General features: G+C 57.4%; 1 protein-coding gene across 4 annotated transcripts in view; it reads left to right on the forward strand.

Annotated features, from left to right (window-relative positions):
- Positions 1–61: 61 nt before the first annotated feature.
- Positions 62–23,640, forward strand: part of LOC123022947 (putative cation exchanger C521.04c) — a 27,636-nt gene continuing 4,057 nt past the window's right edge. For 2 of the 4 annotated variants that reach the window (XM_044429131.1, XM_044429158.1), the window contains exons 1-15: positions 62–118; positions 8,047–8,205; positions 8,821–8,948; positions 10,248–10,356; positions 11,061–11,177; positions 11,968–12,029; positions 13,966–14,100; positions 15,519–15,704; positions 17,693–17,795; positions 18,358–18,499; positions 19,203–19,386; positions 20,258–20,357; positions 21,576–21,694; positions 22,336–22,373; positions 23,402–23,514. In XM_044429131.1, the coding sequence (XP_044285066.1) occupies positions 64–118; positions 8,047–8,205; positions 8,821–8,948; positions 10,248–10,356; positions 11,061–11,177; positions 11,968–12,029; positions 13,966–14,100; positions 15,519–15,704; positions 17,693–17,795; positions 18,358–18,499; positions 19,203–19,386; positions 20,258–20,357; positions 21,576–21,694; positions 22,336–22,373; positions 23,402–23,514 (1,750 nt within the window). In that variant the 5' untranslated portion in view covers positions 62–63. The remainder of the gene's footprint in view (positions 119–8,046; positions 8,206–8,820; positions 8,949–10,247; positions 10,357–11,060; positions 11,178–11,967; positions 12,030–13,965; positions 14,101–15,518; positions 15,705–17,692; positions 17,796–18,357; positions 18,500–19,202; positions 19,387–20,257; positions 20,358–21,575; positions 21,695–22,335; positions 22,374–23,401; positions 23,515–23,640) is intronic. The other 2 variants (XM_044429140.1, XM_044429149.1) reach the window with 2 other exon arrangements.

Below are 23,640 nucleotides of genomic sequence, written 5' to 3' on the forward strand. Positions count from 1 at the left end.
TCGGCTCGGCCCGGAACCGGTGGAGGCGGCTGCCCGTCCCGTCCCGCCGCCGCCGCCGCCGCGATGTCGGCCGAGCAGGATCCCGCCCGCCGGCGGAGGCACACGCAGGACAATTTCGGTGAGGGCGCGCGGGTCGTGGGAACGGCGTCGCCCCGGCGGCGGGCGCGGCCCCCCCCCCCCCGGGCCCCCCCCCACCCCCCCTCGGCGCATCTCTTCCCCCTGCCGCACGCCCCCGGCGGACGCGTGTCAGCGGCGCCAGGCTCGGCGTCTCCCGGGCCCCCCGGGCGCGCTCGCCCGCTCGCCCGCTCGCGTGGCCCCCGCGCCCCAATCGCGCTCCTCTCCGCGGAGGGCGCCGTCTCCCGCCCAGCTCGGCGCGTAACGTGTGAACGGGCGCTGCCTCCCTGCCGCTCCCGTGGCTGCGCCCGGCTCCGGAGGCACCGGGTGGGGGGGGGGGTCCGCCTCTCGGGCTTCTCCGCGGAGGACGTGGGGCTCGCCCGGCGGCGGGAGCGCAGCTTCGCCTTTCAGCCGAGCGAGGAGCGGGCGCGGGTCCGGGCGCCGTTCTCACGCGCGGCGGCCCCGCGCCGATTTCCCCGGATTTAACCCCAGCGGGACCTGAAGGGCTCGGGATAGGCGCGCCTGTGCGGGGCGATGCAGGCACGCGCGTGGTTTGCCCCACTGAAGTCGGCGAGGTTTAAAAGTGGGTTGAGGGCCGTGGTCTACTCGCGCGTAATTTGGCTGGCTGGCTGGCTGGCTTTGGGGGAGTGGAGCTGAATTTGCCCGGCTGAGGAGGGGAAGCAGAAAGCAAACGTGTTGGGCACAGTCCTTTTGCAGCGCACGGGCATATAGACGGAGCATCTCCCTCCAGCTGCTTCTCCAACTTTTTCCCTCCCCCTGCTGGCAATTTCAGTCGCATTCATGGCCATTCCTAATGTTTATTAGCCGCGATGGCTAACTAGAGCTCCCTGATTCAGGAGTAGTCTATCTTGAGTTCCAGCTGCTAGACAGTACAGGACGTTTTAGCTGACCACCCTTGAAAACAGAATGCCGGACGAGAATGCCTTTTTGTTCCATCCTAGCAAGGTCAATCTTGCACACATTTTGGGGGGGGACTGAATTTAATATCTAAACACATCTGTTCAGAAATTATTTAACGAATCCGTTTATCCGTGCATGGAAGGGGATGGCAGAGAGAGAGCAGCATGCTGTGTTTGGGTACGGTGAACTTTTTGTCTTAGCGCCCTTGGCCTACCCTGTAGGGAGGTTGTGAGCATAACAGAATTCTGTGTCAGAAGGTTGATATTGTAGCGAAGAATAGCCAGGTACCTCTCTTAGCCATTCTTTAATTTCTGTGCACAAAACCAGAGACACAAATATTCATGTCTGGTTTGGAAATGAACTCAGGATTACTTTCTTAACTGCTCATGTATCCTCCTATTCCACTTTCATTCTGAGTTGTTAATTCCTGTCTGTGTAACCACCACATCAGAGTAATCTTGTAAATGTCTGCTCATTAGTAAATTTGATTGCGTGCAGTGGGGCTTAAGTAAGAATAGAACTGCAGTCCTCAGGTTGTGGCCGTTGTGGCCGAGATGGACAACTTGTGACGCTCCAGGTGTTTTGGCTCAGCATTCCTCACTGAAGGCTGTGTTGCTAGGGCTGATGGGAGTTGTAGTCTGCCCACATCTAGAGGGCCACAAGTTGTCCAGGATAGCCATCAAATGTAATCTCCCAGAGCAGTGTACGACCAATAAGAAAATTGCAATAAAGGTAAAAGCACAGAAAAGCAGTCATGACACAAAATTCAGCAGAGCTGCACCATAGAACCAGCCTTGGTTATAAAACCCGCTTTAATCAAGCTTTAAAGTTTAGTACTGGGCAAACAAAGTGAAGCTTTTCCATTCATCCATCTGATGGAAGTGTTTGTCCAAAGCTCACAAATTTTCCATTGACACAAATGGAAAACTTAAGCTATTGCGAACAAGTAAACTTTTTAAGGTAGTTTTCAATACAGGCTTGGCTTCTCTACTTTGCAGTGACGGGTGGAACGAAATCCCAAGCACAACCGGGCTGAGGTATCGAAGGATGTGGAACAGAAAGCCACAGCCCCTTCTTGTGCCTTGCCTAGCTTGACAATTTTTTTAATGCTGTGACCAGAACTGTACACTGCATGCGGTGACCACATTTTATTTATTTTTCAATTTATCTCCTGCCTTTTTCCTGCAAAGGGCTCAAGACAGCTTACATCTCCTCCTCCATCTTATCCCCACAACAACCCTGTGGGGTAGGTTGGGCTGAAAGTCTGTGACTGGCCCAAAGTCACCCAGTTGGCTCCATGGCTGAGCGGGGACTCGAACCCGGATCGTCTGAGTCCCAGTCCCACACTCTTCACCACGACACCACACATCATAGTCTGTTATTTTATTTTATTTTATTTTATTTAGAGTTTTTGTATGCCGTCCCCTTGCTATATAGCCTCGGGACGGCTCACAGAAATAAATAAATATAATACAAATACAGTTAAAACCCGGAAACACCCTGGCTGCACAATTAAAACCTATAAATATTAAACATTGTTAAAATATTGTTTGAATAGAAAGGTCTTGAATAAAAAGGTCTTAGCCTGGCGCCGAAAAACAGATAACGACGGCGGCAGGTGGACCTCCCTGGGGATTTTCACCATTTTTGCCATCTGGGAAATCGGTGCTGCTCATTGTTCGGAATTTGCAAGTGCCGCCGCTTCCAGCAGCCTCGAGTGAGAGCAGTTCTCAAAATCTCACATGCGCCCAATGGCCCCAGATGGCTGCAGGCCCTTGAAATAACTCAGCAAAACTATATTAAAACCACAACCAGGAAGACTGCGGAACTGAAAGAGAAAAATTGAGCATCAAAGTGTGTTGAAAATGTAATGCTCCCTTGTTGGAACTGGCCGTCTTTGCTAACTCTGGGGTGTGTTTTTCCCCAGAGGGCCAAAATGAGCCACACTGCCGCTTGGGGGTAGTAGGATGTGAGCGTCTGGCTCACTTGGCTGTGACCGGACCGGACCTGCCTACTCGATGGACTAACTTCTGTTCCGTTTGGGCTTGGAGCTTCACCCTGATTTGCATTCTTTCTTGGAAGTGTGTGCATTGCAGGAGACCAAACTGATGTAGGTCTAATGTCGGGGTGGCCCAAAGGGAAGCAAGGACTTCAAATGGGGTCTTGCGGTTAGGCCAGGTTTAAAGAGATTGGCAGAAGCAGTCAGCAAAGGTATGCGTAAGGAGCACGCTTGTGCAAATCCCGGAGTCCTGCTTGTAGGATTCTTGGTGGCACCTGGCTGCTTATCGGGCCGTAGGAAGTCTGATGTTTGGAGGAACTGAGCCCTCCAGAAGAGGTGGCGGGTCTGTGATGTTTTAGCACCTGAAAAGATGAAGCATTTCCTTCCCAAGGGGGTGTAGGCCAAGCCGCTGTGTTTGTTCCCAGGGGAAAAGTGAGAGCCCATGAGGTGTCTTGGTGGGAGTTCTGGAGCAGGTCCCTGGAGATCCAGGCATGGACCCTTCGCTGACTCTGCCTCAGAGGGTTGTTGTGATGAGGATAAAATAGAGAGGAGGAGACCAAGAATACAGGGCGGCCACTAGCTCGAGAGGAATAAGGAAAGGCCACACACTAGAGATGGCAGCCTTGCTTACAGAGGAAAGGAGACGAGTGCGGAAGGCTTCCCTGCTACCTTTGCCGAGCCTTTTCCCAGACGCACCAGTATAGATTAGCGTTGGTTAATTGGCGACAGGGAAGCCAGCTGCCAGATGAGTGAATTCTGGACGTGGGCTTTTGTGTGTGTTCCCTGCCAGGGCAACTTTCTTCCGTGCGTCTCTGGCTAGTGCCCCGTCCCCATCTTGGCCACGCAGGCTGGGCTGTTGGCCATGAACCCTCTTGTTGGAGTGCCAGGCTGAGGATGACCGGATGTCCCAGGTTCTCCCAGTCCATCTGTCAGGGGGGAATGGATGCTTGTGGTGTTCATTTTATTTGGAATTCTTGTATGCCGCCCCATTCGCATAAGCCTCAGGGCGGCTTCCAACAAATAAATATCTATACAAATACATAAAAAAATGGAGACATCCTGGCATAATAATTTAAAATCAATCAATAAAATCAGCAATTATTATTAAAATAACGTTTAAATAAAAAGGTCTTGGCCTGGCGCCGAAAAACAAATAACGACGGCGCCAGGCGGACCTCTCTGGGGAGCGCGTTCCATAGGTTGGGTGCCACTGCAGAGAAGGCCCTCCTCATCCGGGTACTCGTCCTCCTAATACCTTTCATGGAGGGCTCTGGAGAAGGGCCTCTGCCGCCGATCTCAAGGGTGGTGGCTACCCTTGGTTCAGGTGTTCAAGGTGTTGGGTGGTTCAGGGTGGTAGATACCAGGTCTGGCAGGGCAACTGAAATGCGCTGGGCCGCAAGTTTATTCCAGGCTTGCGCTGGGCTATTGTTTTTTATTTTATTATTTTTATTTATTTATTATGTTTATATACCACCCCAATAGCCCAGAGGGCCCTCTGCGTGCTTTGCAGACATTAAAACCCCAAATGCAACATCCAGTCCTAGTTCACATCCTCCTGTTCCTGATGGGATGACGCTCTTAATCCGTCTCCTTCCACACTCAGATGAATCAGGATCATAAAACATGGCGTGTTTCGAGAGCCTTATTTGCAAATCTTTATCCTCCCTTGCAAAAACGTGCCAGAAGAAAGATAAGCCTTGCTGGCAGGGTCTGAGGGCATTCTGCACGCCACCACCGCTCCTCCCCGGCCCCTGCTGTCTTTCGGAGGAGGCCTTGGTCGAATTGGCACGAGGGTTTCGGAGCCGTTCTGCTGACGGAGGAGGGGGCAAATCTGCTTTAATGCTCGGGGGTTTCTTCGTCTTTGTGCTCAGACTAACCTCTCCTACGTGTGGAAGCCAGGGCCAGCTCATCAGATCAGATGTCTGACCAATATTTGTCCAGTCTTGTCCACCAGGTGCTCAAACCTGCAGGGAAGGAGAGCCTCCTGCGCTGCCGCTTTGAGGCACCTGGTGAACTTTTAGCCACATGTGCAAGACATTTCGAGATAAGCCGGGCTTTATCGCGATGGCCTTCCTTCTCAAAGTGCCCATTGTCCACCGCCCTGCGAGGAATGTGACGGTGCTCCGACATGCCTGCCTCGCTATCCACTGAAGGTCTCGGCAGCTGAAGTCATCTGTGTGTTTGGCAGATTGTGTGCGGTGTGTGAGGTCGCACACATGTTTTTCGTGGCCAACACCCCTGCGAGGAAGCGTCCGCTTTGCCAGGGGACAGTTCCTCACCCTCTTTGAATCCGAGGATGGAGAACGAGGGACTGTCCAGAAGTTCTGGACTGCAGCTCCTACCAGCCCTTGCCAGCATAACTTGAAGGATGATGGGAATTGCAGTCCAACATCTGTAGGACCACAAGAGTTCCGCCTCTGATTTAATCCAACATCTAAATTGCTATAGATTTTTAAAAATTCTCCCATTATTTTAATTGTTGATCGGTTTTAACTGTGATTTTATTCTGAGTTGCTGGATGCTGTGCCACTTTTATCGGTGCTTGTTGTAAGCCGTCCTGAGACGTTAGTAATGGGACGGTCTATAAAAGCTTTAAACAAATAAAACTAATAAATAGATTGGGGTGAGCAATGGCGGCCCCCACAGGGTCCCTGTGAGGCCTGCCACAGATTCCCTGGGCACCCCAAAATCTACCTACTCCTTGCCACCACAAGGAGAACCAGACAGAACCACAAGAACCGGGGTGAGGTTAAAAATATCCCCCTGCAGTTAGCAGCCGGTCACCCCAGACAGGGTTCCCATGTTGTCTGGAACCAGCTGTTCTGCCAAAGGGTGTGTTAGCCTTGAACAACAACCCACCCCAGCAACAAGCTATGGATCCTCTTCCTGGGTAGTTTGTGGTTAACAACCTGTGGCTTGCTGGTGCAGCTGGGTTCAGACAACATCCATACCCCTGGTGAAGGATGGGTTGAACCTGCACGCATGTGGAGCATGGATTACCACGTTGTCTGAAGTCAGCCATGATCAGGAGTTCTGCCTGCAAACCTGGAGCTTTGGTTTAATTCTTGTGGCTCAAACCCATTGCTAGGCCTGGTGGAAATATTCTCATGATAAGGGAGGCGAGTGAATCCGTCAGACCCCTTCCAACTTCTCCAGTTGCCCATAAGTGGTGGGAGTCTTTGGGCGGGGGCGGAGGGGGGGGGGCTTCCCATCTTGCTTGGGTAGAGGATAGCAAATCCTGCAAGATTCCAGCCTTTGGGATGGCTTGGCCTTAACTGCTACAGCCTCGGTTGTCGAATTGATTGTCTCGGGGTATGTGTCATATGAGCTGAGAATGAACAGTGCGTGTTCTCATCAACGTTAGGAGATGCCTGCTCTCATTTCATGGGGCTCTTTGAGCTCCTTGGGGTTTGGAGGGTGGCGTCAGCTCGGAAGGACGGAGCGTTCCGGTCTCCCTTCTTGCTCCCAGCTGGTGCTGGCCTTCCTCAGTCTGGTGTAGATGACTTAGCAGCCTTAATAATGGAATGTGTCCTACACTTGAGGTTCCTCAAGAGTTTTATTTTATTTATTATTTTATTTAGGAAATTCTATGCCGCCCCATTCGCCAAAGCCTCGGGGCGGCTCACAAACAAAAATAAACTTCCTTAAAATAATATAAATTAACAGTATAAATTAAATTAAGTCGCCCTGGCCAAAGAATAAAATAAATAAATACTATTAACAGTTAAAATGACATTTGAATAAAAAAGGTTTTGCTCCTTCTGATCTTATGCTGCCTTGTAAACGAGGCCAGGATTATCCCCTTGCTGCCGATGACTGGCTGGCTGAGAGGCACGTGACTCACCTGGGGCTCCTTAGTGGTTCCAGGGGAGGTTTGAGCCCAGTGCAACGACAAATGCAGGCTATAAGCACTCCGGCACGATGCAAAGGCAGCCAGAGGTGGGCCGATGCAGGTTCGGGGGTTTTGGATTCCCCTGTGGAATTCCATCTGGCTGCTCAGTGGTCTCCCATTTTGGTTCATGTACCCCGTTCTGATGGATTGAAGTTCCTCTTCTCTGGCCTAGTTGCTGGCAGTCAGAGCTTTAACTGGAGATAGGCTGACATTTTGGGAATCTTTGAGAGAGAACTGGGCCTGTTCAGCCTTGAGAAGAGAAGGCTGAGGGGGGACATGAGATCCCGCTATAAGCACCTCAAGGGCTGCCACAAAGAGGAAGGTCAAGATCTCTCCTTGCTGATCCCAGAGTGCAGGACACAGAAGAATCAGCTCAGGTTGTGACAACCCAGATTCAGGCTGGACATCAGGAAGAGCTTCCTCATGGTCAGAGCAGTATGGCAGTGGGACCAGCTGCCTGGGGAGGTGGGGGCTCTCCCACACTGGAGACATAGAAAAAGAAACTGGGCAGCCCTCTGAGTGGGATGGTGTCACTTGGTGTCCTGCAGCGGCAGGGGGTGGACTTGATGGCCTTCATGGCCCCTTCCAAGCCTACTCTAGGATTTTGGCCCCACCCCTTTTGTGTTTGGCCCATGCGCTAGTGAAACGGTGCTCCCAAGAGCTTCATGAATTGGAGTTGCGCCTTCCTTCCCTTACTCGAGATCCAGCGTCAGGATATATTAGACAGAAATGGTGAACCGTTCAGTGAAATCGGCAGACAGATCATTGGAATGAGGTGAGATGCTCCTGGCCCCCTTCTCTTCGAAGGGGTTTGCCTTTGGACTCTCGGCTGGCATGCCTCCTGCTTCGGAAGCTACGACCCCCTCGCACGGACAGCGCCTCCCGGGGGGGGAGTGTGAATCCGCCCTTCCGTGTTCGCTGCCCGTGTGTCGCTGGCTGGGCCTGGGAAAAAGCAGGATTGCTCGTCTGAGCCGCTTGGAAGTGGTCCAGGGAATGCTCTGGACATAGCGGAGCTGTGACAAATTCCGGAGGGGAGCTGCATGAGCCTGCCAAGAAGAAGAAGAAGAAGAACCGGTGGGGCACCTGAGCGGACAACCCGTGGCTTTGTCTTGCCTTCCAGACTTCCCCAAAGAGATGGGGTGCAAGGCCGACCCGCACCGGAGGGGCTCCCTCTGTGACGGGCACTGTGCCGCCCTCGGCGCCCACGGCGACCTGGGGGACATGCATTCGGGGTCCCACCACCACGGGCACGGCTTCCTCACGCCCAGGATAGCGCCAGGTACGCGTTCTCCCGGTGGGGGCTGCGGTGGGAGGCCCATCCTGGCGACGGCAGAGGCCAGCTGGGAGAGGGAGCACCCCCTGCCCCGGCTCCCGCCTCTCCCCTCGCCCGGCCAGCCTTGCCTCGTGCGAGCCCCTAACTGAGCACGCCTGTCGAGGCAGCTTTGCCCGGCCCAGCCGCCTCCAGTGTGCTGGGCTGCAGTTCCCAGCATCCCCAGCATGCGTGGCTCAGCACGTCTGCAGGAGCCCGGTCGGGGAAGGGCCACTTCCTTTGTCTTGAGGGAGATGCTGCACTTCATCTCCTTGGGAACCGTCGAACGGGGGCCGAGTTCTATCCCAGGGAGGGTCCCAGGCCCACATTCCAGGGATGAAGGCCGAAGCGGGCTTCCAGGTGGCCCACTTTAGCTGGAAGCCCTTCCTACCAGCAACGCAACTGGGACACAAGTCCCCGAAGGGCCAAACAACTCGGCGTTTGTGGGGGAAGAGGCCACAGCGGAACTCGAGGAGGGCCGGATTCCCAGCCGGCCTGGGGCTTTGCGCCCGTGGGCCTCTCCTGACCCGAGAGGGCAGAAAAGCCTTGGGAAAGCCAGCTCGCCCACTCCTCTTCCCCCTGCAGTGCTCTCCGGTCCCTCTTGCTGCCCTCATCACTCGGAGGAGGCCCAGGCCTGCGACAGCTGCCTGATGAAGACGACCATCACGGCGGAGAACGAGGTGGAAGCCCACAAGCTCTCCAACAATTACAAGGTCTGCCGTCTTGCCCGTCCTTGAGTGGCTGAGGCCGGGGGTGCGGTGGGGACGGGGCATTCCCATGTGGCACAGCACAGGGGCGCTGGTGGGCGGCTTGTCACCTTCCCTGCCGGACCATTGTCCCTTGCTTTCTCTGCCCTGCCACCTTGGGCTCATCCCAGGGAGAGTGGGGGCCGCAGGGAGTGGGGGGTCGACTGAACGGGGTTTTGTGCTGCTAAGCCTGCTTAAGCGTCTGCGTTGAGAGAAGTTTACACAAGTCAGAGAAAAAGGTCAGGAATTGGTTCCGTGGGCAGAGTGAGTTTCTCAAAGTGGTGATGAGGCAACAGAGTTATTTGACTTCGCTGAAGAGCGAAGCTTAAAGGGGGTGGGGGGAATTTGAGTTGACGCCTCTGCTTTTAGAGGTGCATCCAACCCCGGGGTATCAAGGCAGGATGCGTCTGGGGCAGTTGGGGAGGTTTTGCGTTTGGAACGGACAAGAACGTTCGTAGTTATGTTAGTGGATGGGAGACACTTGGATTCAGGGTAAGGAATCTGGGATTAATTCAGCCACAATCAGCTGGCCAAAAAATCCTGCTTGCCAAGAACGGAAATAAGCTTGGAAATTGGCAGAGTACGATAAAAAAGAGCCAGATGCTGCGTTCCGCCTTCATTCAAGATTCCCGGAGACTTTTTCACCCCTGTGCAAAGGGCTTTTGAAGTCAGACAGATCCTTCTCCAGAGAGAGGGGCTTACCGTAAGCATCGTCTGGAGAAGAGGATGCAGATATCCTGAAGGGCAGATCGCAGGGTGGGAGAGGAGGGCAGGAAGCCTTTGCCATGAATTGGATGGCAGAGGATGCTCTGTTCCGATACATCAGTTCTGCCTCTCCTATCCTGGGGTTCAGGGTGGCCTACATGGGTGCCCGGGTGCTCTCCCGTCCAGGCACTGGCCAGGTCCAGGCCTGCTTAGCTTCAGGCACCGGTGCCTTCACACCGTGGCCAGAGCATTGTCCTGGGGCAGGAGGCTGCATCCCGATTGGCAAGGAAGTCCGGCTGCTCCCATAATTTCCTTCGACTTCTTTGCAGCCCATCTAATGCCAAACTGCTATTGCGCCCCAGTAACTTCCAGGGCTTCCCCGCCCAAGAATCCTAGAACCTGCCATGTTGGATTAGGACTCTCCTCATCCCCAGCCAGCCCAGCTGCTGGAGTGATGGGGGCTGTAGTCCAGCACATGGGGCAGGTGCCATCTGGGGAAGGCTGCTTCCTCACGGAACAGGCCCAGAGAGGGAGTGCTCCGTCCTGCCCTCCCTCTTGCAGTTCGGCTTCAAGAAATGGAAGAGCCACGTGACCGCCAGGCCCTGGGAAGACCGCTCTGAGATTGTGAAGGAACTCTACTCGGACCTGAACATCATCAGAAGCTCCAAAGGTAGGAACCGGGCCGCTTCCAGCCGCCACTCTGGCCTGGCCCCGAGCCGGAGGGCCCGAACCCCCAGTGCCAGTGCCTGGCGTTCCTGTGCCACCTTTCCCCATAGCGTGGTCCCAAGGCGGCTTACACAGATGGAGCACAAAGAACCCCAACCTACTGCTGCCCAGATGTGTTGTACTACAACTCCCATTATCCCCTGGCCACTCATGCTGGGTGGGGACAGTCCAGCTGTAACCATTAGCTCTCCGTTGGCGTTGGCGGCAGCATTTTGAGTGGCGCCCGGGACCCTTCCTCCCCCCATTCCCTGCCCATGAGAAGTTGTGCCCCGCTCTCTCTGGAAAGTCGGGCTCTCCAGAGCCCCCCCGCTCTGAAGGAAGGCAAGATGGCGCCCAGGGTCAGGCCACCCCACAGCCTTTTGCAGCCTGTGGCAGAGGCCACGATGGTGCGCCTGTGCCTCTGCAGAAGACAGCCAGACTGGCCACGGAGTCTCTGCTCTGCTGCCACCCACCTGCTGCACCTGAAGGCAGCCGAGGGACTCGTTCCCCGGGGCAGGTGGCGTGCTCTGCGCTGCGCTCCGGCTGCGCTCTCTCGAGCCACCCCCAGAATTCGCCACCTGAGGCGGCCTTCCCGCTGCGTCACAGCAGGGCCGGCCCTGGGCCGGGCGGTCACCCCCCGGCCATGTTGCCGTCTCCCCCTCCGCCCAGGCTCCATGGTGACGTGCGGGAACCTCGTCTACCTGCTCTTCTTCGGGTGGTGGCTCAGCGCGCTCTACGCTCTGGTCTCGGCGCTGATGTTCCTCACGGTCCTGGGGGCACCATACGGTGAGTCCGGCGGCCCGGAAGCGGTCGCGGCTGTGCCCGAGGACAAGCAGCCCCAAGCGGCATGGGAGGGCAGCCCCCTGGTTTGGCAAAGCGGTCGTGAGAGGGAGGAAGAGACGGGGGGGCTGGAGGAGGCGGCAGGCTGGATTCGGGGGGAACGAGGTGCCTGGCGGTAGAGGTCGTGCAGCTAGGCCTGAGTATCTGGGGCCACGTGAGGAGCTTAAGGCGAGGGGTCCACCGCCAGGCGCTGCAGGCAGAAGGCTGGAGAGAGAACGAGGCAGAGAGGAGAGCGCTCAGAAATCCCCGGGTGCCACCAGGGTTGGGTCGGAGGGATAAAGGCCAGGGCCCCACGGCTTAGCCCTGCGAAGATAAACCTGCTAGAGATTGCGGCCTGCAGGTGGGGTCCTCCTCGGGGGTGCGGCGCAGGGGACTGCCGCAGCATGCGCCCTCGCTCCGGAGGGCACTGCTGGCGCACCGGCTGGGCTGTCAAGCCGCCTCCGACTCGCGGGGACCCTCAAAGGCACGCCCTCCGAAATCGGCTGCCCCCCGCGGCCCCGCTCGGCTCCGGGGAACCCCAGGCTGGGGCGTGCGCTTCGCGGCGGGCACGTTGAGACCGAATCCCAGCCGCCGAATGTGGCACGGCTCCGGCCTCGCTGTGCAGACAAGCCGGCGTCGTCCTCCCTCGCCCCGTCCCGGATTAGCCCACAGGCCGCGGCCGCCGGGGTCATGAGCCACTTGCCCCAGCCAGCCGCCCCCTGCCTCTCTCTCTCCCTCCCCTGCTTCCCCACCGCAGGAAAGCTGTGCTGGAAACTTGCCGCGTACTTCCTGTGGCCCTTTGGAAAGGTAATTCAGAAGGTGAGTGCCGTGGGGGGGACGGGGGGGCGACACTCGTTATCGGGAAGAGCCCTGCACCGGTTGGCCGGTCTCCGTAGCCGTGGCACCTGGTCCTTTGCGGTGTCTGGCCGGGCGGGGAGGATGGGATGCGGGACGGATGCCGCGGGCATGCCGAGGAGGGGGCAGCCGGCTTGCCGGAGAGGTGTGCGCGGCCCCTCGCGGGGCACTTCCATTCCGGCTCATCCGCCTCGCCACGAGTGCCTGTCGCAAGGGTCTTCATGCCCCGAGGCGGGCCAGTTGCGCGCCACCCGCCCGGCTGTGGGGACGCGTTTTCAGCCTGAGGGGAAGCTGCCAGCTGGGAGATGCCGGGGAGCCGCGTTCCAAGGACCGGTCGGCGGGCCGGGCGCTCTTTCCGCCTCTAGCGTGCTGTGCGGGGGCAGGACGCGGCCCCTCCGGTCCGCGGCCCTCTGGCCGGCAGATCGCCCGCCGTTCTGTGCGGCAGCTCCAGTGGCGCTCGGGCGCAGCCTGCCTGCAAATGCTCCCTGGCTGCATGGCAGCAGCTCCCAGCCCAGGCGGGACTGGATGCGGCCCGCTGGCCGGGGGGCTCCCAGTTCCTGGTCAGATCTGTAAGACGCTGCCCTTCCTCTCCAGCCCGGCTGGGGGGCTCAGGACCAGATACCTGCTGGAGCAGAGGGAGCGACCTGCTGCAGCGTCTCACCAGGGGCTGGGCTCTGGCTTGCCTCCCACATCCCCGTGGGCATTAGCGGGGGGGAGCAGGTCCAGGGCTGGGGGGGTGCGGGGAGCGAATGCTCATACATGGCTGGAACTTGGGACCAGCCCTCAGGCCCACGCGGGAAGGAGGTGGCAGGGCCGTGGGGGGCCGCCAGCACACTTGGCTCGCCCGATGGTGCACAGAGGAGTCCAGGGGAGTCTCAGCGCAAGCACAGCCTCTTCTTGGATTTGGGGCGAGGACTGTGCCGCCCCCTAGATGTTTGGGCCTGCAGCTCCCAGCATCCATCGCCCTTGGCCTGGCTGGCCAGGGTTGATGGGAATCCCAGTACAGCAACAGCTGGAGCGCCGTGGGGGAAATAGCCACCGAAGGGCGCTCTGTGGCGCATCGCGCGGCCCCCGTGGTCTGGCTTCTTCCCCCATGTGGCCGGCTGCCTGGCTTCACGGTGTGGGACCCGCTTTGGCAGCGGCCTGGCCGTTCTCCGCGGCCACGGATGGATGCGGCATTTCAGACCTCCAGAGAAGGACGGTCCTGTTGCAGTGCTGACCCCCTCCGGGGGGGACACGCAGCGTGTCACACCGAGCACTCGGGGGGGACAAGCGGCGGACGCAGGCGCTCGGCCCGGCTCGCGTGCATCATGGGCTGCTCAGAGAGATTTGCCCGCTTCTCAGGAGGAGGCCGAGGGGCAGAGGGCCGGGCGGCTTCAGGGAAAACTCTCGGAGCGTGAGAACCAGCCCGTCTGGGAGAAGGAGGGGGCATTTCAGAACAGGGAGGGGTGGAGAGGGAGGGTGGTCCTGCACCCTGGTCGGAGACCAGTTAGGAAGTGCCCACCATTCCCACCGTCTGGAAGGAGGTAGGATCGTTCTGAAAGGAAGGATAGGAGGGGGGTGCTCCCACTTGGGTTCTGCTTTTTACATGGGATCTTGCACATCCCAGGAGCTGGAACTTTGATTTATGCCGCTCTGTGACCTGTTAAGTTTTATTGAAGGGGCTGTGCTTGCAAAGTTTCATCGGAGTTTGCGGGAGAGGAAGAAAGGGAGGGAGAAACCGGCTCACACGCAGGCTTGGCTGGGGGGAGCATAAGGAGGGCATTTCCCGGTCTGGGGCTCGCAAGCCTTCCCCGACCCAGTGCCCTCCAGAGGAGTAGGAGTCCAGCCTCCGCCCTTCCCAGGCCAAACTGTGAAATGGGTAGAGGGCCTCGTCTTCCCTGCCTCCCGTGCCTTGCAGATGAAGGACCACAGCCCGAACTGCAGCCTGAAGTTCAACAGGTACAACGTCATAGCCGAAGTGAACGAGGCCAAGGAGACGACTCCGCTCCTCGCGTGGCAAGAGCCGGCCGGTGCCTGCGGCGCTTCCCGCTGGGTGAGGCTCGGGCCTTCGCAGCCCCTCTGCGGCTGCCACACGCGCTCCCCCGGGTGGGCACGAGGCAGGGCTCCCTCCAGGCCCAGTGGCGTGGCGGAAGCAGACCCCCAGACGGCGGTGGCTTTCACTTCCTTCTGTCGCGTGTGTTCACAGCTAGATTTGGCTGTTCCTTCGTGCCTTGGCTGCGGGAAGATTCTCCCAGCACTGATACAGTCTTGGGAGCTGCCCCTGTTGCGACACAGGGCCCGTGGGGCGGCTCGGTCTTGAAGGGGCAATGAAGCACCCCCGGCTTGTCAGCAAGCTGCTGCTGCAGCAGAGGAAAACTGCCCGTAGGGATGAGGAGTAGCACAGCCACCTGCGGGCCTTGGCTCTCCCTGGGGAGGTGGTCCTGAGGAGCACCGCCTTCTGGCTTTCCAGGAGAGCACAGGTGCCCAAGAACCTCCGCCTCCCTCCTTTTGCGCTGGGACAATTTGCTGCTTGCCAGTGGAGGGGCAGAGCGAGCTCTGCTGTTCCTCCTCTTCCCCACACCCCAAGAGCCGGGAGGCCCCCGCTCGGGGATGGGAGGCCCGGCTGCCGCTGTGCTGTCCAGCTGCAAGCCAGAGGGCCCTTCTGCAGCTTCACAGCAGAGGCCCGGCCCTGCACGGAGAAGGCCCCCGGCCGGGCATCCAGCGCCTCCTGGCAGGGCAGGAATCGCTTCCGTCCAAGTGCCTGGGGGGCTGAGCCAGCGTGCCCCCACCCCCGGCATCCCCACACAGGGACGCATGTTAGAAACAAGCGTTTCCGAGGATGTGGGTGAGAAAGCAGGGGCGGCCTCCGCATTCTCAGCTCCTCTGCTCTCGTGAGGAATAGAAACACAGACACAGAGTGAGTCAGAAGGGGCCTCCCGAGCCATCTAGTCTGACCTCCGGCACCATGATGTTGTGGGCTCCAAAAACAGAAAGCAGCAGCAGAGGTCTGGCCGCTTGGGGCTCTTTCCCCTGGAGTTCTGCTCCCATTTTGTAGACGCCCCGCGCTTTGGCCCCAAAAGGCCATCTGGCATCTGACTGTGGGACACCCAGCCCCGAGTCCCCAGAGAACACGCCACCCGCAGCCTTGGCTGGTTTGCGGGCCCCTCCGTCTGACCTGTGCAGCTCCTTGGAGGGATTCCTCCCCGGGGGGTCCCTGCACACTGATTTCCCTCCCATCGGAGAAGCAGGGGCTCCCGTCACCCCACCCACCAGCTGCCGGGCCTGTGGAGTCCTCCGCCCCACCTGGGAGACCTGGCACCCCAACAGCACAAAAAATCCTTACTAAAACTGCCGGCAGGTTGGAGGCAGACAGTTCTGAGGCCACAGGTCCGCCAGTTGCAGCAGCGCCCCTCGGCTGTGGGGAAGCACCGCCCTGCCCCCTGACGCGTGCTCTCTCTCCCCCTGCACCAGCGGTACTGCAGCGCCTACGTCTGGCTCGCCTTGGGCTACCCCGTCCTCTGCCTGGCCCACGGCCTGATCTGCCTCGTCTGCTGGCTCCTCGTCTTCCTCATCCCCATCTGCAAACTGAACGCCCGCATGGTCACCAAGGTCCTGCTGCTGCCCCCGGAGCGTGTCCACGTGCAGCGCCTGCGAAAGGTGAGCAAGTGGCATGAGGCATCGCGTGAGCGAGGGCCGCGAAGAGGGGCCGAGGCGGGAGTCAGTTGGAGGCCCTCTGGCTCAGGTCGCTGCGGCTTCTTCACGGCCAGCGCATTAAGACCTTGCAGCTGACAAACTTTTGGGGGTGTGGCTGATCCTGTTGGAGGTGAGCATTTTTTCTCCCAGTTTCGTAATACAAATCATGTAGCTTCTGAAAGGCTCAGAGAACCCATTTCTCTTCCACTGGAGGAGACTCAGGGGATCTGTTGGCGACATACAGGTATGTGAGCGGATGTCACACGGAGGTGGGTCGAGACCTGTTCTCCCCTGCAGAGGAAGGCAGGACGCGCTCCAATGGAGCAAAGCTCAGGGAGCCAAGGTTCAGTTTGGGTGCCAGGAAGCACTTCCTGACAGTTGGGACCCCGAGGTGTGGAATGGGCTTCCCCGGGAGGTCGTTGAGGCTCCATCGGTGTGGGTGTTCAAGGACAGGCTGGACATGCACATGGCGGGCATGTCGTGAACGGAGCCAGCTAGAGCTGGGGGTCAGACTAGATGGCCCGAGAGGCCCCTTCTGACTCGCTCTGTTTCTATGTTTCTATTTCCATGAAGCAGGGAAGTAGGTAAGTACTTATAGGGTACTTATCCCTGTAGAAGTATCTCTAAGGCTGTCAAAAGAGGAAGGTCAGGATCTCTTCTCACTGATACCAGAGTGTAGGGCATGGAAGAATCAGCTCAAGTTGCAACAAGCCAGATTCAGGCTGGACGTCAGGAAAAGCTTCCTCCCTGTCAGAGCAACACGGCAGTGGAACCAGCTGCCTGCAGAGGTGCTGGACTCTCCCCCACTAGAGATCTTGAAGAAGAAACTGGGCAGTCAGAGTGGGATGGTGTGAACTGGTGTCCTGCAACAGCAGGGGTTGGACTCCATGGCCTTCATGGCCCCTTCCAACTTTACTCTTCTAAGATTCTTGATTCTAAAAGAGTGTGTACATCCGTAAATATCAAAGACTGTTCCAGTGCAAAATTTAGTTGCGTAATTAATAATTTAGCCTCCCTAAAGACGCAACTACTGGGCATGGCTAAAATGTGTGTTTAAAAGAAGCACTCGTTGTATTGATCTGCCAGAAATCAGCTGAATTAGACAACCTCTTTTGAACGAGACATAGTTGTGTCCAGTAGACACAAAACACAAATACGGTGCAACCTACAATTGAGAGAACTGATGTGTACAGAATGACTTTGAAGTGACGCTCTGTTGATTAGGCAAAACAAGACAATCCAGATCTCTGCTCCCTATTAAGGTTATTGGATTGACTCATCAATAACGAGTATTTCTAGGCATGAGTTGTGGGTTGCTTTGCCTGAGCAGAGACTTGGCTGCTGTGAGAGCGGCCAGGCCAAACCCGGATCCTGGCAAATGTGGTGTTTCAGCTGTTACTCACAGTTGTAGCTGGCACCTCTTTTGCGCACAGAACAGAAACCTTATCTATTGCCTTATCTATTCAGGTCCCCCGCAGAACCGTTTTCTTGCCCGCATTTTGTTCAAGATAGTTCCGCTGAGTCAATTTAGGAAGAAAAAATGGATTGCATGTCTCTGCCTGTAGAATCCTATACATGCTTTTTGGGGTTCTCCTCCACTTACAGGGGGGAGCAGTACAGAATTGCAAGACTGGCCAGGGGGGAGAGCCAGCGCAGAGGGGAAAGACCAAAATTCAGTACAAATCAGTAGATAACCCCAAAAAAAAATAAACCCAAAGATGGAAAGCAAGATCCGGAAAGCCAAATGCAGGCTGGGGGTGGGGGGTGCTGCTGCCGAAATCACGTGCATCTTTATCTTGGATCGAGGTCCGAGTAGAGAAGTGGAGGAAAACATGACCTGCAGGACCGAGCGTGTTTGGAGGGTGCAGTGCAAGCCTCTCCGGAGTGGGGGGGGGGGTGTGGAGGGGGGGCCTGCGGTGACGGGCAGCTTCTGCTTTTCCCTCCCGCTGCAGACGGAGGTGCCCCTCGATGCGGAAGTCGTGCTCTGCTGCTACCAGGCCGTCAATGCTTATTATTACAAGTACGCTGTGGACGGGATCAACGTATTTGCCGTCAGTATCCTTCCTGGCCCCGGGTCCCTCCTTTGGGGTGCCGCCTCTTCGGAGCGAGAACACGGCGCCGTTCCCCCCGCTCCCAGGCTCCTAGGCATGCGATTATCTTTTGCTTGTACAGCCTGAATTGATTTGCCTAAAACTGCCTGTTATTGTTGCGTATCTCCACAACCGTAGTGACCAAACCCGGCTGAATCCTGGGGCCTGGGAGGGGACTCTTTCCAAAGCAAGAGCTGCGGGGCTGCAGCTTCCCTAGAGGCCGTGCTGGAGACGGTGGGCTGGTTTGCAGAATACTTTTAGCCCGGCTGTGGGGTGCCCACGCCTTCCTCCCCACCTCTCGGCTCCTGCCCACCCCTCAGCCCAGCTCGGGAAGGTGTTGCACGTCAGACGGTGGGGTGGGCAGTTCCGGGGAATCCTTGCCGTCCCACCTGAGCTCGGCGGGCCCGACGCGGCGCCTTGGCCCCCTTCCAGCTCTCCGCGGCAGAGGGGGGTGCTGCCAGCAACGAAGCCTCTCCATCGCCGGCTGGGGGGGCCCGTGGGCTTCTGTCCTTAACCCTCCCCGCCAGACCTGCTTCCCCTGGTCCTCGTAACGCTCATTCTGGGCTACACAGACAAGCGTAACTATTACACCAGCTCCGTGACGAAGTTCACCTTGGCCCTGCTGTCAATCGTTCCCCTCTCGTACTACATCGGCATGGCGATTGCCAGGTAAGGCTTTAAAAAAAAAACTCCACAAAATCTAGAAACGGGACTTCTTAAGATCAAGCATTCGTAAGATTCTGCAGTTTTTGCTGGATTCTGAGCTGTGTACGGCTCCACCTGTGTGGAGAGAGATGCTAAAAAGAGAGACCTGCCGTTAGGGGCGTGGAGTACAAAAAGAGGACAGGCCTTCTCTGCTGTGGCCCCCCACCCCTGGAAGGTCCTCTCCAGGGGGCTTCTCTTGGGGTCTTCACCATATACTTTTAGACATCAGGTTAGGTAGGACCTTTCTCTTCTAGCAGGTGTTCCACCCTTAACCTGTTGCTCAGATTCCTATTGTTACTGCTCGCTCAGTAATAATGTTATTGTTCTGATTTAATTATGGTGATAGTGAATGGGCTCGAGGGCATTTGCCAGTTGGGGTGGGATCGGAATTCGGTAGCCAGCCAAGCAAACAATCCGGAGCATCTAGCTCACCTGTGCTGAGGGGAGGCACCGGATGCCTCGCAGCCTGGCCTTCGCAGGCCGGATTCGGAGGATGGGTCCTCGGCACCGGAGATGCTTCTGCCTTCATGGCCCTGCTCCGCCGGTTTTTCCCAGTGTTTCCTCCCGGGAGCCGACATCCCTGCTCCGCCAATGAGCCCCGGCAGGGAGGGCCAGTGACTCTAACGCACGGGATCTCCTGCCGCGCCTTCTCTTCTCTCCCCTCCAGTATCTCGGCGCAGAGCAATTTTGCAGTGGGAGCGGTGGTGAACGCCACCTTCGGCTCCATCACGGAGCTCACCTTCTACATCTCGGCGCTCATCAAGGGGGCCCGCGAGAAGAACAAGTGCTACGAGGAGATCGTCAAGTCTGCGCTGACGGGGACGCTCCTGGGCTGCATCCTTTTTGTTCCGGTGAGTCAAAAAACCATAGAAGCAGAGCGAGTCAGAAGGGGGCTCCCGGGCCATCTAGTCTGACCCCCGGCTCCAGCCAGCTCAGCTCATGACATGCCTGCCATGTGGACGTCCAGCCTATCCTTGAACACCCTCACTGATGGGGCCCCAACCACCTCCTGTGGAAGCCCATTCCACACCCTCGGGGTCCTGACTGCCAGGAAGTGCTTCCTGGCATCCTCCATTGGAATGCACCCTGCCCTCCACCACAGGGTAAGAAAGGTCATGACCCACCTCTGCGGGGCTCCCCCTCACGTACCTGTGCGTAGCTAGCAGGCCCCCTCTGAGTCTCCTCCTCTCAAGGCTGAAAAGACCCTCGGCCTCCCCTCATGTGGCTCACCCTGCCAACCAGCCCCCATCCCAGCGGCCAATGTCCCTTGAGTCAGTCGCCTGGGAGCTGCCCCCAGGCTTTCTGGCACATCAGCCACCCCCCCCCCCCGGCTGTCAGCCTTCTCTCCGCCAGCCGGGGGTCCAGAATTCTGCAGCCAGGATGTGGAACGCTGTTGGGCGCCACATGAATAAGCCGATACAAAGTAGGTCTGGATCTTAATTTTTTGACATTGCCAGATATGAAACTCTGACAAGGAGAAGGCCTTGCGAGCTGGCCTCGTGTTGATTCACGAGTGAAGGGAAGCGTTGCTGCTAGCTCAGCCTTTTCCTGTGTTGCACTACAAGCCCCACCACCTCTAGCTGGCCGGGGGTGATGGGGGCTGTAGTCCAGCACATCCGGGGGGGGTGCTCTGGCCTTTCCTGTTCGCAATGGGCCTCTCCCGCAAGCCCATGTGGACGAGCGCAAGGAGGACGCCCGGCTTCTGCTCCTCTCTCCTTCCAGGGCTTGTGCATGGTGATCGGAGGCATCCGCCACCAGGAGCAGCGGTTCAACAGCAGATCCGCCGGGGTTAGCTCTGCTCTCCTGTTCCTGTCTGTGGGAGGTAAGGGGGTGCGCGCGTGGGTGCGCACGAGACCTTTCCCCCACTTTCCCTGCTAACTCGGAGGCCCTCCTGCTAGCCGGCTCCTGGGTGGTGCATTGCAGATAACCGCATTATTTATTTATTTAAACTATTTCTACCCCGTCCTATACACAAAGCGTCTCAGGACGGCTTACAGAAATCAAAACAAGCAACCCATAATCAAAAACAACAGTTAGCAGTAATTAAGAATATACGTAAAGCCAACAGTAACATATCTCCAATTAAAGCAAAGTCAAAACCGAATCCAGATCAAAAACAAAATCAAAATGCGACTGTAGATACTTAAAACCAGATGTAAAATTGCCTAATTCTTAAATTGTGGGCAAATAAAAAGCATGCTCCACCTCCAGACGCCCTGAACATTTGTATTGTTTTCTCTTCTTAAAATATGGACATGAATTGGTACAAGAGGCTTCGGTCAAAGCGACCAAATATCTAAATAAGTGTTCATCAGAGGGCGGTGTCTGCTTGTCACCAGTTCCAAGATTAAATGTGCAGTAAAGTTCTCAATCCATTGTACTAACAGAGGTGAGCATTTTTCCTCCCGGTTTTATAAGATCAGTCTTTTAGCTGTCGAAAGAACAGAAAGCGCCCGCTTGCCGTCCACCTGGTTCATTTCTATAGAGCAGGTAGATGATTCAAAAGTGGATTTATAGCTGTGAATATCGAAGGCTGTTCGATGTACCTCTATAATAGCCTTCTCCCCAAAAGAAGCAACTTTGGGACACGGCCAAAACGTATGTTTAAAAGAAGTTTTGCATGCATTTCTCTGCCAGCATTTAGACCGTCCCTTATGAAAGAGACCCAGCAGAGCCCGGCAGACATGAAAAGAGCATTTTTGCTGGCAAGGGCAGCTTAAGAGCCATAGACAGGTAGATGCAAATGCGGCAATCCCTTGATTAGGCATCAGTGATGGCCTACTGAACCTGAAGTGTCTGCAGGGCAAGTCCAGCTCACCTGGGGTCCCAATTCAGTCCCTGTGGTTCTTCTGGTTTCTCCGAACCACCCGCTTCCTGGCTTTTTTCCCACGCCAATAGTTCGAAAGCCCTCTCCTAAGGCTTAGTTGCCCAGAGAAACGGGCGAAGGAGAAGCGGCACTAGTTGTGGCACAGAGGTGCAAAGGAGGTGGCCCCCGAGGCGGCTGCCTCCTCGGGGAAATTCTCACGCTGCTTTCTGCCAGGGGTCTTCGCACCGACACTGTTCTCCAAAGTCTATGGGAGGCTGATCTGTGGCGAATGTCAGAACCTCACCCAAGAGCTATCCAGCCATTACGTATGCCAAAGCTGCCGCTTCGACTTGGTAAGTCGAAATTTCTGTGTTTCACTTGGAGCTGGGACCGAGCTGGGAGAACGTGAGGACTTGGTTTGGTTCACGTTTGCTCGCCGTCTAAAAATGTTGTGCCGCCATCCGCAACTGAAGTGTGAGCAGCCACTTGTTTGAGGAATCTCAGCAAATGCACAAAGCTGGCAAGCCCGTTTGAAACGCATCCCTTTTTTAAAAGCTGTGGAGTTTAAAATGCAATTCATTTTCAAAGAGGCATTTTTCAGAGTCGTGTGAATGGGGGAAAGCACCCGCACTTGAAACACACGTGTAGTCATTCAAAAAGCAGACTAAACAGGAGTGCAGCAAAAAGTTCAGAACGACGTTTCGGGGCATTGAGTGGCTCCTTCATTCCTGAACGGAAGAACTCAGAGCCACGGTACACACAGGGGCACAGGCGCGCCTGCGTGCTCTTGGCTGTCCTGCGCTCGGAGGCCGGGACCGAAGGCCTGCTTCGCCTTCCCAGCACTGGGGCCCTTTGGTGTGTCGGGAGCGCCACTGGCCACAGCCCGCCGTGTCGGCGTGCGTTCGGCTGGCTCGGAAGCCTGCAGAGAGCTTGGCGTCCTTGCTTCGGAGCTTGTAACATCCGCGGTGTGATGTTGTCTGTGCTCTCTCGGTAGATGGAGAACAACGGAACCCTCTACTACAGCCATGTGGAGTAAGTCTCCTCGCTCTTGCCGGAGGGCTTTGGGGACGGGGCGGCCATCAGGGCATCGCAGAAGAGGGGAGCTGGAAGGGGCAGAGGGTCCCTGGGTCCCACCCGTACTCAGTGCAGGACTCCAAGCCCTTTTAGATGGCTGCCCAGTTGCGTCTGGGAGGCTTCTGGGAATGTGGCTCGCTGCGCCTCGAACCGGTTGCTCCACGTCCGGCGCTCTGGGGTGGCCAAGAATAGCTCCTGGCCCTCCCCGTGTGTCAGCCTCTCCAGGGTCCGAAAAGCACTGCTGTCTCTCCCCTCGGGCTTCTCGGGGCTGAACATGCCCGGCTCTTCCCCGGGGGTTTGTTTCATGGCCATCGTCCTCTGCTCAGTCAGAGGAGCTGCCGGCTCTTCCGCTTCTCCGTCTCTCCTGGTCACGGGAGCTCCATGCGAGGGGGCTGATGCGAGCCACACGGCCCGTCACATGCAGGCACCCTTAATGCGCGATTTGCTTCGCCCTTCACGGCCACTGGGAAGTCGGTCCTGAAAGCCAGAAATGGGAGCTCTCGGCTTGGAGCTCGGCAGAGTGGCCGGTTGCAAGCACAGCCTCCCTGGCCCTTTCCGGCCTCGTCCGCTCCGACACGAGGCGCCTCCAGTGCTCTGCTGGGGTGTGGAACCGCAGGGCTGAGGGCCAGATCGGGCCCTCGGAGGGGCCTCCGGGGGCCACACCTCTTCCCCCGTGGTGGGTCCCAGGTTTTGTGTTGGCCCTGCCCCCCATTCAGAAAAGCGGCGCTGTCTGTCTGCGGAAGCAATTCCTGCAAACCTGAACCGGGAACCGATATTTTTGGCTGCCCCTATTTGCCCGCCCCCCCCCCCCCCCGTCGCAGAGGTGTGGGCCCCGAGAGCGTCTCCAAAGCGGAATCCACCTGAGGGCTGCGAGGCGCAGCGTGCCAAAGCAGCGTGATGCTTTGGGCGCTTGGGGGCCGGGCGGGTGGGCAGGGAGCAGCCGCGGCCCCGGGGCCTCTCCCCCTGCAACGCTCTCTGCCCGGCAGGCCCCTGGTGTACACGGTCTCGCTTCTGCTGCCCGTGGCATATCTCATCGGGCTCATCTTCACCCTGAAGACGCATTCCCACATCTACGACATCCACATCAGCGACTGCCACAGTGAGCCAGAGCGAGGGCAGCCCTGGGCGGGGGGCGGGGTCTGGGGCCCGGGGCCCAGGGCGGGAGGTGTGCATGCTCCGGCCCCCAAAGAGCTTCTCCTCTCACAGGCGTCTTCTGGGGGGGGGG

This window comes from Varanus komodoensis, unplaced genomic scaffold, assembly GCF_004798865.1.
Source record: "Varanus komodoensis strain SLA01 unplaced genomic scaffold, ASM479886v1 scaffold1, whole genome shotgun sequence".
Taxonomy (NCBI): Eukaryota; Metazoa; Chordata; class Lepidosauria; order Squamata; family Varanidae; genus Varanus; species Varanus komodoensis.